The 18,362-nt window shown below is 40.7% G+C and overlaps 1 protein-coding gene across 3 annotated transcripts in view; it reads left to right on the forward strand.

Moving 5' to 3' along the window:
• ca8 (carbonic anhydrase VIII) overlaps positions 1–17,445 on the forward strand; it is a 35,959-nt gene extending 18,514 nt beyond the window's left edge. For 2 of the 3 annotated variants that reach the window (XM_084369236.1, XM_084369238.1), the window contains exons 5-9: positions 2,451–2,513; positions 2,645–2,693; positions 8,184–8,296; positions 12,582–12,776; positions 15,422–17,445. In XM_084369236.1, the coding sequence (XP_084225362.1) occupies positions 2,451–2,513; positions 2,645–2,693; positions 8,184–8,296; positions 12,582–12,716 (360 nt within the window). In that variant the 3' untranslated portion in view covers positions 12,717–12,776; positions 15,422–17,445. The remainder of the gene's footprint in view (positions 1–2,450; positions 2,514–2,644; positions 2,694–8,183; positions 8,297–12,581; positions 12,777–15,421) is intronic. The other variant, XM_084369237.1, reaches the window with a different exon arrangement.
• The last annotated feature ends 917 nt before the right edge of the window (positions 17,446–18,362 follow it).

Genomic DNA, 18,362 nt, shown 5'->3' on the forward strand with positions numbered 1-18,362 from the left:
ATAATGGAAATAAAAAGTAAATTTTCAGAAATGCTGCGCCTTCTTATAGTACTTGAATGCTGCCCTCCTACGAGATCACAATGCTGGCAGTGGCCTCAAGCTAATTTGAGTTTGATAACCCTGGTTTAACTGGTTCCACAAGTACTAATAGTCACTAATCAACAAGCCCTCTGATATGAGAAACTTTTCATTAATCACGTCCCTGACCTGCCTTACTAAAATAAAACAAAATTGCTTCTATTTGTGACTGCAAGTGTTCAGCCAAGTCTACAGGTTGATCAGTCAGACAGCCTCTCAGTAACTAGTGTTGGTTGAGTTTGAGCCCATGATACTGAGAAGGCTCAACAGTGTGTCCCAGCGCATACGGTTATGTGTTCATTCAGTTTGACAGGTAAAACAGGCTGAATACATAGACTGTTTCAATATGTAGAGAATTTGGATTAGATATTTATTTTCAAAGGGGGAAGACAATCCCCACTTTGACTAATTTATAATATACATTTTACATATTGAGATATAAAAACTGTATCAGATAAAATGTTCTAAAACATGTCTATTGCTGATCACATAGAAAGTCTCCAGCCGACCCCATGGGACCTTATTTTGCAAAAAATATGCATGATAGACAATTCAGACAATGTATTTCACTGAGCAGTTTAACACAAAACTAGATGGTATTTTACCTTATTTATGACAAAGTAACTTTATTGACTCGGAAAATGAGCTTTAAAATTGACAAGCATCATATGTGTGATTCATGGCACAACTAAGATGGGGTAAAAAATGTATTTGTCTCTCCCCGTGGACTACTGTACAATGTTCTTCAGAAATAAGGTCCCATGAGGTCCACTGGGAGGGTCGTGACTTTGGCAATCTTTTTTATTCAATGTCAGTGTAAAATAATTTCATGCAGTGTAATTTCATGAAGCCCTACAATTAATCCTTATCAATTTTGAAAAATATTATTACTACTGTAAGTCTAAACCAGGATTGGAAGTACCGATTTGCTAATCAAATAACTGTATTAAAGTCTTTCAGTTTATCTATGTTTTTGGGTATTGTACTTTTATTTTATTTTTTCAAGTCTGCAATTTTACTCAATGTAAATTGTACTTAACTTTACACCATGTAATGCACTTAGTTACTTTTAAAATCATAATTGAGTACTGAGTACAATTTGAATTGATATCCAAACCTTTCATGTGTATTTTTGTAGCTAAAAAATCTGATCACAAATGAACCAATGAAAACACTGACACAGGCCGATACGGACGAAGGCAAAGAAACAATGAAACAAACACTCTGCAGCAGGCTGAGGTCTGGAGACGTGGCCACGACCACTGAGCAGAACAGTGCAGGAGTCATTTAGACTGAAGATTTACAGAGACACAAACTCCTCTGACTGAACGCCTGCTATTGATCAGGCATTAAACATCAGTGGATAAAAAGTAACTAATACTCTGAGTACGGCTTAGAAGAATACTTTGTACTTTTATTTAAATATTATTTAATACCTGTTGTTTTACTTGTAATTGAGTAATACTTCAGTGATAGAACTGTACTTGTACTTGAGTAGATATTTTCAGTACTGGTCCAAATACAGTATAACAAAAGATAATTCAATAACAGCGGAAACTCCAAAATTACAATCAAGTTAAATTAACAGCTGAAAGTATTTCAACATTTCAGTCTACATGAAGGTAGGATTTATTGTTGGGCTGTTGTATTACACTGCATTAGTTTTAGCTAGGTGTAACTAATAAGCTGCAACTGAGTATAATACTATGGAGCAGAACTTCCCATATTGTAAATGGACTGTACTTAAATTACACCTCTCTAGTTTTAGCGACCACTCAAAGCACTTTACAAAACAAGTCAGCATTCACAAACACACTCATGCACTGGTGACAGAGGCTACCATGCAAAGTGCCATCTGCTCATCAGGAGCATTTTAGGGTTCAGTATCTTGCCCAAGGATACTTCGACATGTAGACTGCAGGGGCTAAGAATCGAACCATTGACCTTCTGATTGGTGGGCGACTGCTCTACCTCCTGAGCAACAGTGTTGAAAACGTATTTTTATAATAAAAAAAAGAAAACTCCATAGACCTAATTTTTCAAAAATATTGACTTCTTCAATAGCCCAGATGCCTGAAAGTATTTTTCCTTCCTGGGATTGTAAGTGCTGTTTTTCTAAATGAGTGAACAGGTTCATTCCAGATTAGATGAACCTTCCTGTGTACAGTAACAGTATGTTGCTCTGTTCCTATGAAATGACTTTCTCATTGAATTTGTCCTAGTTTCCCTACTGGGAAACACTCTTAAAAAACTAAGATTATTGTTGACATCTTTACGATAATCACTGATTGTCTGTAGAAGATACATTGATAAGTCCTTTAGCCACCGACTGACCTCCCACTGAAACCTGCAATGTGTTGCATATTCATCAGATCGGGAAGGAGCATCTGGGTCTGAAGGCCATTACTGAAGTTCTGCAGGACCTGCAGTACAAGGTGAGAGCAAGACTGAAAAAAATCAGATGGATTAGATAATAATCTACTACATCAGAAGAAAATAAAAAAACTGATAAACTGCATACATGATGACAATAATAATTATTGTTGTGTTGCTATATTTCCATCAGGGGAAGAACAAGATCATCCCCTGCTTCAACCCAAACACTCTGCTACCTGGTGAGCACAACACTGTCTGAGTTCACACTCATAATGAATATATGAAATGAAAAATGACTATAGATTGAATTTTAGGTTATACCACCATAGTTGACTCAAGATGGGAGTCTGTTGGTTCACTATCATCCTCTCATCAGTCCATTCATTCTTAATGCCAGCATATTATCATAGGTGTTATCTACACTGGGGATGCTGGACATGTCCCCACCACTTTTTAAAATGGCTCATTTTGTCAACTTCACTTTTTAGAAATATAATTTGTAAAAAATGTTCTGAGAAATGAGAAATGTTAGTTTTTCTTGATTGTTTACACACATTTTCTGAAAGCATGCCTCGTACTCTCAGAACTCTACACACACATCAAAAACACACACACACAATGGGCAAACCCCTCAATTCTCCTGCAAAATGAAACTTTACATTCAAAACAATGTTATTTCTTCTCAAAATGGTATTTTGTTTTCAAATGACACACACAAACCATCATATGAATAAACATTTATAAGAACCAGTTGAACACTGATGTGCTCAATGTAAAACACTATGATGAATGGAAAACACTTCTCCATTCTTCATAATAACTTAGGCCTTTTTTTGTTCAGTGTTACACTTACTACAGACAGTACATACATAAGTGTGTTGTAAAGTATTTGAGAATATTGTTTTTATACTCAGAACACACAAATACACGGTAACAAATGTACAATGTAAACTGTGTACATCCCAACCAACACAAAGTTGCACATACAGTGGTCTACATACAAAACAGAAGAATTTACTGTATACAGCTACAGTTAAAAAAAATCTCTTCTGTTTCGGTCTGGCCACAGCACCTCATCCACATCAAGCAATGTTTTACCTAGCCAAGCAGTGGAGGAAATATCGCCTAGCATGGCGAATCCAGCCATGAAAAGCATCAACTGCTATATCTCCACATGCGTCTTCCATAGCTTGGAGAAGGGGTATACTCGTTTGTGGATTTCAGTCATACACTTTCCATCTCAAGGCAGAAAAAAAAAATTCTCAATAGGATTGAGGAATGGAGAATATGGAGGGAGGTAAACAACTAAAAAGCCTGTCCCAAATGACAACGTACCTGAGCTGCTCTGGGCCATCTATCTGATCTGGTGGAATGAGTGTGTTGTGTAGGGTGTCCAGGAATGTGATCAGATGGGCAGTGTTGTAGGGGCCAAGGGTAGCATGGTGATGGATGACACCGTGGTGGGTAATCGCTGCACACATTGTGATGTTCCCTCCGCACTGGCCAGGGACTTCGACAATGGCACGCTGGCTGATGATATTCCTTCCCCTCCTTCGTCTTTTTGTGAGGTTGAATCCAACCTCATCAATGAAGATGAACTGGTGCTCCACTGCAGCCACCTCTAGCTCAAGGACTCTCTGAAACACACATGACAATATCAGAAATAGACATGGAGTGGTCACTATTGTGAAGCACAATCATTATGATTACAATACTGAAATATGTATAATTTATACAGTGTTGAGAGTATGCATCAATTGTGGGATTGTATAGGACTCACTTGCACATAGTTATATCGCAATTATTTGACTCTTTCTGAATTGTGTTCAAATGGCACCCTGTAGACCTGCGTCATCAGATTATTTCTGCGCAAGACACGGTCCAGTGTTGATAAGCTTACCCTATCAATATTTTGAAATATCTTATTGTTTTCTATTGTTTTTTTTTGTATTTGCCGTTTTATGCTAAAGCTCTGATTGCTAATTGTAAAACTGTGTGACAGGTGTTTGCCCATGTGATGAGTCAGTGTGCATAGTAGGGCAATTAACTTTAGAATTTTGAATGACAGTGTGTTCCTTGTGAAAACAAGATATTTCCTTCATGAAAATTGTGCCAAATGTAGAGAATTGTGTGTAGTCTTTTGAAAAAAGTGTGTTTTAGAACTGCACTTTGAGTGTAAAGCAGGAATTGTGCTTGTAGTTTAGCAGAATTGGTTCAGTGTGTTGGTGCATGAGTTACATGTTGTGGTCATTGTGTCTCAAGTACCAGTATTTGTGTGTAAACAATTGAGAAAAACTGTAACTTACAAATGAGAACACTTTGCAGTTTATTCAGACGAAGGACTAAATACTTTAGACAAAGGACTAAATACTATAGACAAAGGACTGTGTACATACATCTACTGATGCCTCTGGACACATCGTCAGTTGTGTACCAGAAATCATCGGACATTTCGGGTCTTTCAACATAATACGCCCTCCTCCAGGTGACCCAGCCGGGGCTGATCAGGCCCCCGCTTGTGTCCAGATGACTGACTAACTACCATGACTCCATGGCTTTCCTCTTTTGAGCCACAGCCATCTTGAGGCCTTCTCTGCCACATCGGTGGTACTGCGGATGGCTCTCCTCCTTCTCTCTCTCTCGATGCCCAAACAGCTGAAGGCTCTGGTTAGGTAATGGGCTGCAAAACCCCTGCATCCAACCTCCACTGGGAGACACCTTGCTCTCCATCCAGCCAGCTGACAGTCGCTGACCAATCCCGCATACTTGGAGAGCTTCCTTTCAAAAGCTTCTTCCAGGCGGTCTTCCCAAGGGATGGTCGCAGGGTGGTAACTGCAATGTGGCTGGGAAACTTCAGCTGATGTTCAAGGTCCACCAACAGCTGCCAGTCTTTTGCAGAGGTTAGGATTCCTGCAGATGTTCTTCTGGCAGGGGTTGGCCACTCCCCAGCTCTGACAAAGGCAATGGTTTCCTTGGAAGGTCGGAGCTGCTTTGCCCACACCAGTCCTTTGCTGATAACTTCAGCGATGGTCTTCTGAACCTGGTCATGCCTCCAACGGTACCGCCCATCTCCAAGTGCCCTGGTGTAGCAGCCGAGGATGTGTTCCAGGGTTCCTCGCTTGGAGCACAGTGGGCATGCTGGTGTCTCAGCTATGCCCCATGTGTGCAGGTTTGATGGGCTTGGAAGCACGTTGTATACTGCCTGGATGAGGAACTTGATGCAGAGAGGCTCGGCTTTCCACAACTCGGCCCAGGTCACTTTCCTCTCGACCGCATGCTCCCATCTTGTCCAAGCTCCCTGTTGCTTCATTCCCACAGCCTTGACGGTTCTTAATTCCTCCACTGCAGCTCCCACCTCCTCCTGGACAAGGCGGCACCCTTCCTTCCCGCTGGTGTTTGTTTGGGGAGTTGGAAAGGAGCCTAGCCCAGCTCTGCCTCGTGTGACCACTCCCACCAGGCTCCTTTGACGCACCCTTGCCTCTGCCTCTTGAACTGCGTCCTCTGCCCTCCACTTCCTTCCAGTCCTCACTTGGATCCCTGCTTTAGCCACCTTTGGATCACCTGAGAAAAGACTAAATACTATAGACAAAGGACTAAATACTTCAGACAATGGACTAAATACTTGATACGCTGACATGAACCAAGGAAAAAAAGAAGGAAAAAAGCCTATTTTAAAGAAGGGAACTATATAGGACTGTACGTGCTTTATTTATTGAAAGCAACCTAGTGAGAGCCCTGTGCTTGGTGGGCCGCTGCCAGCTTTTTCACGTCTGGAGACTGGGATGTTAGTTTCAGTCTGAGAGCGCCAGAGCTAACCAGGTTCAGACGGTTGCGGTATTTCGTCTGCATGTGGAGAGCTTGGCTGAATCCCTGTTCGACGAGATACGACGTGGGGAAAGCGAGGAGGAGGAGATGGACCCTGACCCACAACGGAGGAAAACGCTGACCTTGCGTAACCCACATCGCACGCCAACCAGAGGTCCGGAACGTTGCTTTTGCCTCTTCGTCGTTCTGGAGTTCAATGAGCCTCTCCTGGATATCGGGATCACAGCTGACAGCATCTGCTTGCCATGGCCCGTTCCTGCTCGGCTCGTCCGATCGTGGTCAGGGAGCAGAGAGGATATCTCTTCCCTTTTACCCAGCAGTGGAAGCAGCAGACTCAGGTTCTTGGTCTCAGACAGCAGCTTTATTTTTATGAAACTATATATGAACGTTAAGATACACTTTTTCCTCTCGACCGCTTCTACTCTCGCTCGCTCACCTCTCTCGACCACACACACACACACACACACACACACACACACACACACACACACACACACACACACCGCTCTCGCTCTTAAAAGGACACACACCGATCTCATAACATGTAGCTCAGTAGAATTTATCGAAACACCCATAAAGTAGACTATTTAGGTCGGTTATTTGCACTACAAAAGTTAGGAAAGCATGAAAGTTTAAAATGTAGAGTTCAAATGAACTTTGTAGCTACAAGCCAAGTTGTGGCGCCCCCCATTCGTGCCTGAGCGCCCCCCTCTCAGCCCTCACGCTCCCAGCGCCCCTTACAATGTTTAGAACGCCCCCTGGGGGGCGGTACCGCCCCCGTTGAGAAACCCTTCTTTAGACAAAGGACGAAATACTATAGACAAAGGACTAAATAGACAAAGGACTAAATACTTCAGACAAAGGACTAAATACTATAGACAAAGGACCAAATACTATAGACAAAGGACTAAATACTTCAGACAAAGGACTAGATACTTTAGACAAAGGACTAAATACTATAGACAAAGGACTAAATAGACGAAGGACTAAATACTTTAGACAAAGGACTAAATACTATAGACAAAGGACTTAATACAAAGGACTAAATACTTTAGACAAAGGACTAAATACTATAGACAAAGGACTAAATACTTTAGACAAATGACTAAATACTTTAGGCAAAGGACTAAATACTATAGACAACGTAGACTTATAGACAACAATAGTGGCTCATTTCTAAACAAAGAAAACAAAAAAACAGTCACAGTAACTTCAACAAAGTGCATTATTTATTACAGTGCAAATATTTTTACATGAGTCCAAAATAAAGTTAATCAGAAAATCATAAACTCACTTTTACTCCAGTGTGAAGCCTGTGAGCAAAGACACACACACCTGGAACTCAACACGGCATGTCTCCCCTCTAAATTAGGCAAAAGCACACAAAATACATACATTTCAATGAAACAGTTAGCACGCAATACCATATAATTGGATTTTCATCCACAAGTGTAATAGATCAGCACGTATGCAGCCCAACTGTTCAGTCTTTCCCTCAGTGTGGTGAAGAGATGCGTTGCTTCAGCGTCATCAGCGTTGCTCAGCAAAGGTTAATGAGTAAAAGCAGCTTTTACAGTAATAATGCCTGAAGTTTGTCGAATTATGAACTAAAAAACCTTATTAACAGTCTCTAGTTAACCTGGCTACATTTATCTTCACCAGGACAAAAGGGATATGAACCACCTGACAAGCCCGATGATAATATTACAAAAGTATGCATTTCTGGAGCTTTAATAATTTCTGTATCTTGTGCTGCCCTATATTTCTTACTGCCTATTCATCCCTGTGAATATATAAGGTTATTCTTGCAATTTCAGCAAAGTGTATCTTTTATTATCATGTCAGAGAATAAAAGCTGCTGACACACTTTGCTTTGACACATGAACTGTTTAATCTGCCCTCAGATCCTTTACTGAGAGACTACTGGGTGTACGAGGGATCTCTGACCACACCACCTTGTAGTGAAAATGTGACCTGGATCCTCTACCGCTATCCTCTCACCATCTCACAGTTACAGGTAAAACATAAACCAAAATCTGCTGCCATTTAAAGATGTTTGGGTGTTTTTCGCTGATCTCTGCAATTCACCTCAGCCTTGTGGACTTTTCAGTGTCTTTCAGTGCGTAGTTTTGAATTAGTGGCAGGCAGCAGTTTGAGCAGAAAGCTTTAATAAACTGTATATGACTTGTTCAGAACCAAACAGCTGACAAGATGTTGTCATGTCAACGTTGCCCCACATAACGTGAACATAACGTTTTGTAAAGCACACCCATTTAAAAAGCCCCAACACACCACCAGCTACAAGATAAGTTAACGTCATTAAAATCAAAGATTAATGTTACACAGGAAAAATTAGCACAACTAATGTTAGCCAGCTATCTACATGTCCACCTACAACAGGCTGTGCAATTTACAGTTTTTAAAAGCGGGGATCTCAGTGTTTTTCAGGCACACTGGCGCCACAGGAATTGGCGCTGGAAGCCTCTTGTTCAGATTTTAGCTTCGTCATCATTGTGCCATGGTCAAAAAAAGTGTGAGCTTCTCTTTCTTCCAGCAGACTGGTTGTAACGAAGGTCTACATAACGATGAGGCCAAGTAAAAAGCAGATTACTGGCTCTAATATATACTGCAGTACAGAGCAGAGGAACAGTTTTAAAAAGAGGAACATGAAAAGTACTCCTTAAGAAAACTACTTTTTTAAGCCTTACCTGTCACACGAACTGCAGTACTACCCAGCCTTTTTGACGCATGCAGTCATCTGACACATGAAACTGGAAACTATATAGCTGACAACACCTTCATTGTTCCTGCTTTTCCTCTGTTATCTCCTTTTCTGAATCCCATCCAAGATATGCATGTAATCACTGTCCAAACTCAGGCCCACTAACCTGAGGCTCTCTGACATTCATAGTGCAGGAAGCTTTTACACCCACTGCCAATCGCTGAGCCCGTCACACTATTTAATAGATTGAATGAATTGCTTTAATCCAGACTTTGCCTGACTAATGGCTCTTTTCAGGCAGTTTGTTGTGGTAATCTTCAGACTTCATTGCTAATCTCTGGCCTGCTGACCTTTTGAAATGCTGTGTCCATACTAATGTGGTTGACTTAATGTGTACCAATTCAACCATGACACTTTTTACAGAGACGATGCGATCTGTAAATGTGCCTGTTAGTCAAAAGAATAACTTTAAACTGACAATGTTAGATTAGCCATTAAAAGAACAGTCAGTTATAAAAAACATTAAAATAAATGTGTGAGACTTGTGGCAAGTAGAATGTCATCACTTATGTTCACAGAATACAATTATTCAAGTATTTACTAACATAGTATGATTGCACTAGTCTAAGTATCATCATACTATTATAGCTCCCATCTCACTGAGACATCATCCTCATCTGGATATATGAATACACAAAATAAGTGAACTTCAAGACAACAGAGGTGAAGAGAAGTTAGCTTTTTAATGTCATGGGATTTATTTTGAGAACTGGATTCCATGCTCGAAAATATCACCCAGTTATTGGACTTAAGTACATATACCAATAATGATTTTTTTATTTACCTATAGTAATTTATAGTAAGTATTTATGGGAGCACTGGATGCTAAAATGGAAAGAAACAGATGCCTCTTAAGATAATGAATTTTAATTTAAGAATTGTCTAATTCAAACCATTTTTTAGGTAAACCTATACAGTAATTAACAAGAACGGAAAGAATATCACAGAAAGGTCTGAAAAATGTTCTTCTGACCCAGTGATAACACCCAGGTTGGGAAACAATGGGTCAGAGTAGGATCGACACCATGACCCCACCGTCAGACAAACCTGAGCAGTTACCTACTTAATTGCCTCCATGAGCTGTGTGTCACTGCACCTGCTGCAGCTGCTGCAGCTGCTGTAGCTGCTGACCAAATTCATAAATGAACCAAACCAGCAAGTCAAACAACAATAATTACTGTCCTGTTGTTTTTACACACGTCTCTTTCACCTGAGGCAGTATCACTGCCGCACCTGTCTGTCTCTCTGTACACCACCCTCATCACACACCTCTAACACCTCTGAATTAGAGGAGTCAAAGCTGAGCTTCTAGGAGCTGATGGAAGTTATTCTTGAATATGTCAACAAAAATTAGAAGAGGCTGATGTTTGGGAAGCGAGTCACAGAAGAAGTAATACAACACCATATGAACATCACAAACACTTTAAACTATGCGCTGCATATATTACTATATTTGATTTATTATTGAGTACTGTGGGAGCCTGTTGTTGTCCCACTGCTCATGAAGTGTCCTGCTGACCTAGAATACACACCTCTAAAATCAGTCTATTATTGATCATTATCGACCGGTCTTATAGCAGTAGTAGCCAGTGCAATAGCGTGTGTGCGCGGTGCATATGTGCATGCAGAAGTGTGTGTATCATTGAACAGTTGCTATGCCGACACATTGTGCACTTTGACATTGGACAATAAATCCTCCTTTTGTAAACCAATAGCAGGACAGGAGCTGCTGTCATGTTTGTTTTGGACGGTGGAACCGGCCACTCTGCAGAACATGAGTGTAGAAGTGAAAGCATCTGCAGCGGCAACATTTCCTCATGAACAGGAAGTCAGATTCTGGATCCTCTTTGTCACAGTTCTGATCTTTACATTTTGGTGTGAGCACGAGACAACGTCTGTGAGATGTTGTTTCTTGCAGATGAGCAGATCTGTCTAAATGGAAACAAACTCTATTTGTGCACTCGTCTGCCATTCTTTCTTCAGGCAACTGTTGTACTTGTAAATAACTGAAATGACCATAAATAATAGGTAAGAACACTGTTACAACACTGTTGTAGTCACTGAGTTTCCACAACAATGAATCTGTCAGCTGTCTTCACATGATTTCATTTCATTCCCACATCATTTTATTATTACAGGATCTTTCTCTGAGGTTAGAGACTCCACATGGGCCCCAGTCTTCTAATCTCTCCCCAGCCAGGTTGCTTTTGCTCAGTACTGACAGTGACTAACAGCAAAAGGAAACCCTAAGTGTAGAGCAAATATTTGAAGTCATATGGAGTGTTTGAAGCATCCTGTGTGTCTGTAGAGAGCCAAAGGGCAAAAGCAGTGAGTTCTGCCTACCTACCTACTTAATTACCTACCTACCTACTTAATTACCTACCTACCTACCTACCTACCTACCTACCTAATTACCTACCTACCTACCTACCTACCGACCTACTTAATTACCTACCTACCTACCTACCTACCTACTTAATTACCTACCTACCTACCTACCTACCTACCTACCTACTTAATTACCTACCTACCTACCTACCTACTTAATTACCCACCTACCTACCTACCTACCTACTTACCTACTTAATTACCTGCCTACCTACCTACCTACCTACTTACCTACTTAATTACCCACCTACCTACCTACCTACCTACTTACCTACTTAATTACCTGCCTACCTACCTACCTACCTACTTACCTACTTAATTACCTACCTACCTACCTAACTACCTACTTAATTACTTACCTACCTACCTACCTACCTACCTACCTAACTACCTAACTACTTAATTACCTACCTACCTACTTAATTACCTGCCTACCTACCTACCTACCTACTTACCTACTTAATTACCTACCTACCTACCTAACTACCTACTTAATTACTTACCTACCTACCTACCTAGCTACCTACCTACTTAATTGCCTACCTAACTACTTAATTACCTACCTACCTACCTACCTACTACCTACCTACCTACTTAATTACCTACCTACCTACCTACCTACCTACCTAACTACCTAACTGCTTAATTACCTTTCTACCTGCCTACCTACCTACCTACTTAATTACCTACCTACCTACCTACCTACCTAACTACCTAACTACTTAATTACCTTCCTACCTGCCTACCTACCTACCTACTTAATTACTTACCTACCTACTTAATTACCTACCTACCAACCTACCTACCTACTAACCTACTCAAGTACCAACCTACCTACCTTGCAGAAAATAAGCCATCAGGACCTCCATAAAGTTGTGATGTCACAAGTTTACACCACCCTCAGAAACACGGTAGTTAGTGCCTGCAGGTTTGAGAAAAAAGTGTGTGTTTGAACTTGAAGCATGAACTCATTTTCTATTAAACATCCAAGTATTGACCTGAATAGGCAATAAAAGAGACCCTTAAAGTGTGACCGTATTGTTAAAAGCTTTTATATGTGGTGCCCTGGGAGAAATGAAGCTGTGAACTAGTTTAACCTTTAAAATATGTTTTTTGTCTTCCGTCTGTGCAGATTGAGGAGTTTCGGCGGCTGCGGTCTCATGTCAAAGGGGCGGAGCTGTTAGAAGGGAATGACGGGTTGTTGGGGGACAACTTCCGTCCCACCCAGCCGCTCAGTGACCGGATGGTTCGTGCCGCCTTCCAGTGACCCTCACTGAACACTGCAAACTCAGACAAACTATAGGACCTACAGATACACGTATAGAAGGTAACAGTGTTACAGTGAGCCCTTCTTTATATACAGTACACCACATGTAGCTGCATCTACATGAAGAAAAATCTCATAAGTGAAGTCAATGCATAAATAATGAAAGCAGACCATAATATGTTGAATTTGTTCTCTGTATTTTTAGTTAGTTCAGCACATTTCCTCATGAGGGACGGACTGTTAATGGAAGTAGGCATGCTGTCCCTGAGGTATCTGGGTCCTCTGAAACTACAGTGTAGTGGATCAAGCCCTGACAGAACTAACCCAGTTCAGTTACTAATCTGAGACTAGCCTATATACAGTATGTAGTGTATGAAGGGATCCCAGATTTAGCTCAGCAGCACTGTGGCGGAAGGACAGGGCAGAACATTTGGAGCTTAGAGTGGATGAGGACGATAAAAAAGACAGAAGAGACTTTTCCACTGAAGGTCCAACTTTGAACAAATGAGGACACGGAGGCTCTGAACTTTGGGATTATTATATTTTTGTGTTTATTTCTACATGTAAGCATATTAAGATAATGTTATGATGTTTTTCCTGCAACTTATCTTCATAATAAAATATTCTTCTCACAGTGTGATGCCTTCATATCACCATCAGTCAGCCTCAGCACATAACACAGTGTCAGGATCAGGAGGAGCAACATGCAGTAAATGATCTATTCTGACCGTAGTGTAGCACCAGTAGACATATATCTCATACTACACGTCTGTATCTATCTGTATCACTCCAGGGATGTTTAAATGCACAGTATGTAATTTCCTCTCAATCCAACATGACATAGTGAAGTAGCCTGGGATCACAGGGGCAGTATCTGTATCAGAGTGGCCATGCAGTCTTAGTATCTTAAGAGTCATGATCACATAATGAAATGCAGTTGTTTAGCCAACTGGTTTTATTTTCAATGAATCATCTTACTGAATACATTTTCAAAACCAAACTTTTTACTTTTTACAGAGACATAGTTTCTATAATGCTGTGATCGCCAGTGAAGGTCTGAACTAACTTCACTGTATTTCATATACGGGGAACAGATAGATGAGTGTAACAGGAGGCTGGTGGAGGGAAAACAAAGTGAGGAGGCAGATAAAGGTGTCCTGTGGTGACGAGTGCTGAGAATGACAAAGGGATGAAAGAGGAGGAGACAGAGGGAGTGCAGAGGAAGAGAAGAGAAAGAACATAGAGCAGTTGTTTGTGGTATAAACAGACTGATCTGGTCCCAGCTGATCTGGTCCCAGCAGCACAAACCCACCTGAGACCAGACCTGTGAACCAGAGAGAGGTAGAGAAGAGAGGCTGATGAATGACGGTCACACAAAACAGTGTAAAGATGACATTTAGTGTAAAAGTGCTGCTGGAACATTCTCACCTGTTCTTTTTATTTCACGCCTGCCAGAATATATAGAAACCAAACCAGCTGCCTGCTGCCTGCATACATCTGCTGTCACCTGCATGTATGTGAATATGAAAATACACCTGGCTATCATCAGATGAAAACAGCACATGTTGTGGATATAAAGATCCTTCTCACAAGCTCACAATCACAGTGTGAACATGCTGATGCTGAGCAGGTATAATGTCACCACATTAGTTTAGTGTGTTAGCATGCTAACATATACTAATTAGCAATAAACACAGTATAGTTGAGGCTGATGAGAATGACTTTTGGAATAGAATAGAATAATAGTGTTAGTAGTTTTAACTCGATGAAGTCTCTAACCTACATCTTCATGAATGAATGATAAGAATCAGGATTAATGTCCTGTTAAGTGATAGGACAGGCTGCAAGCTGTGCACATCATTTGTATCATCGGGGCTGGAAGAAGGTGGACTATTGTAGAGTGTGTGATCATCTGACAGATCAACATTTTAACCATCCACAGAACCAAAATGTTCTCTACAAACAGTGACATCATCTGAGGGAGCTGAACCCAGTTCATATGTGTGTAACTGATTTAACATGTGAAGTTGATTCTTGAACTCTGTGAAGCTGACCTCACCCCTTCAGACCTGAATCTTTACTTCACATCTACACACTGGCTAACACATCTGAGACAGAGACACATTTATCATGTCAAATATTTTATATAAATCTTAAGGTTCTTTACCTTTTGAAGAAAATGTCCCACTATGTCTCGTCTCAAGCTCCTCTATATGAGTCTGGTTCTGCACTGAGACCACTCATTCACATTATTGTAGACAAATTATTTTTTACAGATATGAAAACAGACAAAATTCCTCAAAGGACTTTTTAAAATAACAACACTAAGAGTATAAAACATGTGTGAATGCTTCAGACATACATGCTTAAAACAACTATTTGTCAGTGGTCTGTTCAGTTGACTGGTGGTCATTTTGTGGCCACCATGGCAGGTTATGTATGGCAGGCTATATATGGCAGGTTATATTAGGCACTGCAGATGGAAATATCATCAACTTTACTCTCACTTCTCCAGAGAAACACCTTCCCTGTAGTAGTTGCAGTCTGATGGAGGTAGAGAAGTTCTTAAACTATGTTAACACAGGAGCACTAAAAGCTCTCTGTCTTTTCTCAGTGTTTCCCTCACTGTGAAGTTTGATTCAGTGGTAGAGAACATTTGGTTTCTCCTTTCTGTTAATCTGATTCATATTTCTGTCTCTTTACAGCAGAGGAGGAAGAAGAGGTGTGAAAACAGGAGTGGAGATCGAGGCAGAGAGGGAAAGTTGATGTGGTTGTGGATCAGCTGCAGACTGAAGGTGGACACTGAAGGTGGACAAAGAAACTATTGATCTCACACCCTCACTGTGTCTCCTGTATGTGCGTGTGTGTTTGTGTGTGTGCGAAGGTGTGTCCTTTTCTGCACAGCCTCTCTCTCCCCGTGTCATTCTTACTGTATATGTGTCTATAAGTGTTACAGCCTCCCTGTGTCTGTATGTATACTGTAGGTGTCTGCCTGAGTGTGTGTGTGTGTGTGTCTCTGCTGTCAAAACAAGAGGAAACATGAACCACAGATGTACCTGCACACACGCACACACGCACACACGCACAGGATACGCACATTAGGCTGCTGAGGCTGCTCATGTATAGAATGAATGTACACACATTACAAACTGTTCTTCTAACTTAATATTTGTTTTGAATTAAGTGACTGTGAAAATAATAATAAAATAATGTCAAAATGTCAACATTAAGGGAAATATTTTCAACAGAACCAACTTCCTGTTAATTTTTTACAGCTCAGATTCATCTACAGTGTAGATGGATCTGAGCTGTAAAATTTGAAATGTAGTCCATGTTGTGTTTTCTGGGCTGTTATCAGGATTTTTGCTCCACAGAGTCTTTGGAAACAAACATAAAAGAAAAGTTCTGCTCTGCTTCAGGAAATCTATTTTACTTTCCTGAATCTCTGTTATTGTTTTATCCTCATGTTTCATTCACATTATGAGCGTGCACCTCTACATGTCTCTTTCTAGCTTGGTACTTTGTTTCTCGCTGAAATGTTTCAGATTTGTATTAAATGTTGTTAAATGTCTTTCAGTGACAAAGCAAAGAGTCATGAGGTTTGATGATTTAAATCATAAGCTAGCTCAGACCTTTCACATCCAGGCTGTGGTGGTTGTTATTTTGTTTATTTTACTGAAGTCATCATTTAATTTCCATTCTGACATTACAACAATGCTAGAGGTGCTTGAGAGTGGAGCATATTTGCTTTGCCATGGCTTGCTTTATCACCCTGTTCAGCCCTGGCTTTACCATCTGTCCTGAGTGATCCAATCACAAGTGGACAGCTCTAAGTACAGGTCTGAATGCAATCACTCGTTCTCTTCATCCCAGTTTAAAATCAGACAGCATGTTTCCTGAGTGCCCCCTCCTTGAGAATCCATTTTGCCTGTTTTTGTGCCTACTTCTTCCTTTTTTGTGGTTGTTAGGACTTTTTCCTCTGTAGTCTTGGCTCTCTCTTACTACGACAAATGAGTACATATTTCTGCTAGGCTGAAGTGTCAGCTAAGTAGGCAGTCCTTTAATGTGGCCCAGGACACATATGCGTACACACTGCTAAATGAATGAGGTCACATGTGGCCTAGACCACCGTTGAATGTGGTCTGAGTGATCACATCTCAAGTGCGTCCTCATGCATTCACACCTGTGCTTTGAGCTGTCCACTAGTGACTGTATCACTCAGGATGGATAAATGTAAAAAGGACCACATTCATTTAGTAGTGTGTACGCACATATTCTGTCCTGAGCCACACTGAAGGACCACCTGGTCACCTGACACCTCAAGAGGAAGAAGGGATTATATGTATATATTTGTGCTCTGCCTCTTCCTGCTGATCAACAAGCCCATCAAAAGCTAGAAGGAGCAGCAAGAGTTATTTTGCATATTGAAATCGGGTTCATTCCAGTTTTGAATGCAAGGATCCATAGATCAGATATCAATATCAAGATACAGATCACTTGTCAATACCAGATGTAAATGGTCTCTCCCTCCCTCTCCCTCTCTCTCTCTCTCTCTCTCTCTCTCTCCCTCCGTGTGTGTGTGTGTGTGTGTGTGTGTGTGTGTGTGTGTGGTCTTTAAAGGTACTGTATCTGACAAGCTGAAATAAACTGTGAAAACTGATGACTGTTATTGTTAAGCAACTATAGACTTCACTGACACTGACTTAATAAAATGCTGAATTGAAACAGTGATTGTTTTCCAACTTTTTCACTTTACCAAGAGAAACAGTAGCCCGTTTCTAACAGTAGCCCGTTTCTCATGAACACTAACCAGTCTGTTCCTTTTAAAGAGAAGTCTGCTGATATTCTATATTTTTTTTTAGAGGAAATAAATCTCACAAAAAAGACCAAACCAACAATTAATTGACAAGACGAATTAACTCGATTGTGGACAATAAACTATAAAAATCACATCAATGATCACATCTACTGCACTGGGTGACGTGTTCCTTCATCACCACACTGTATATTATTTTACTCACTCCTACATACATTGTCCTTCTGGCCTGAATACTCACTGAGGCACCAAATGTGGATTATCCACTCCTGAAAGTAGTCCCCCCAAAATACACACTTTACTCCTGTGTGAGTAACGTTTATCAAAAAATACAGTGTCCAGCTGAAGTTATCTATCTGTAGGACCCAGTATGCTCTGGGCCATAGACAGGACAGGGAGATCAGACAGTGTTGAGAGATGAACTATTCCATTGTTGTTTTGGGTCTTTTCATTGAATTACTTGACAAAAACAAAGGATACAGTATAACACCCGTGTTATCCTTTGAGTAAATACATATTATATGGATTAGCTGGTTGAATACATGTGCTCTTCAGTCAGCTGTGTCTGGCAAAGTAGATCAAACACACCACAGGCTTGTTCAAATATTTGAAGCTAAATTCTAGTAGATGACTAGTAGGGTGTGGCTGCTCGGTGTCAGGACGACAGTCGCTGCTGTTTACTCTGTTTAATCTACTGGGACAAAGCTGTTGCTTTATTACAAGTCAAGTCGATTTTATCTATGTAGCTCACAAATACAAATGATGAATTGCCTCAAGGAGCTTTACAAGTCTGTACAGCATATGAAACCGTCTGTTCTTAGACAGTCATA

This window comes from Pagrus pagrus (assembly GCF_965226575.1).
Source record: "Pagrus pagrus genome assembly, chromosome: 12".
NCBI classification, from domain to species: domain Eukaryota; kingdom Metazoa; phylum Chordata; class Actinopteri; order Spariformes; family Sparidae; genus Pagrus; species Pagrus pagrus.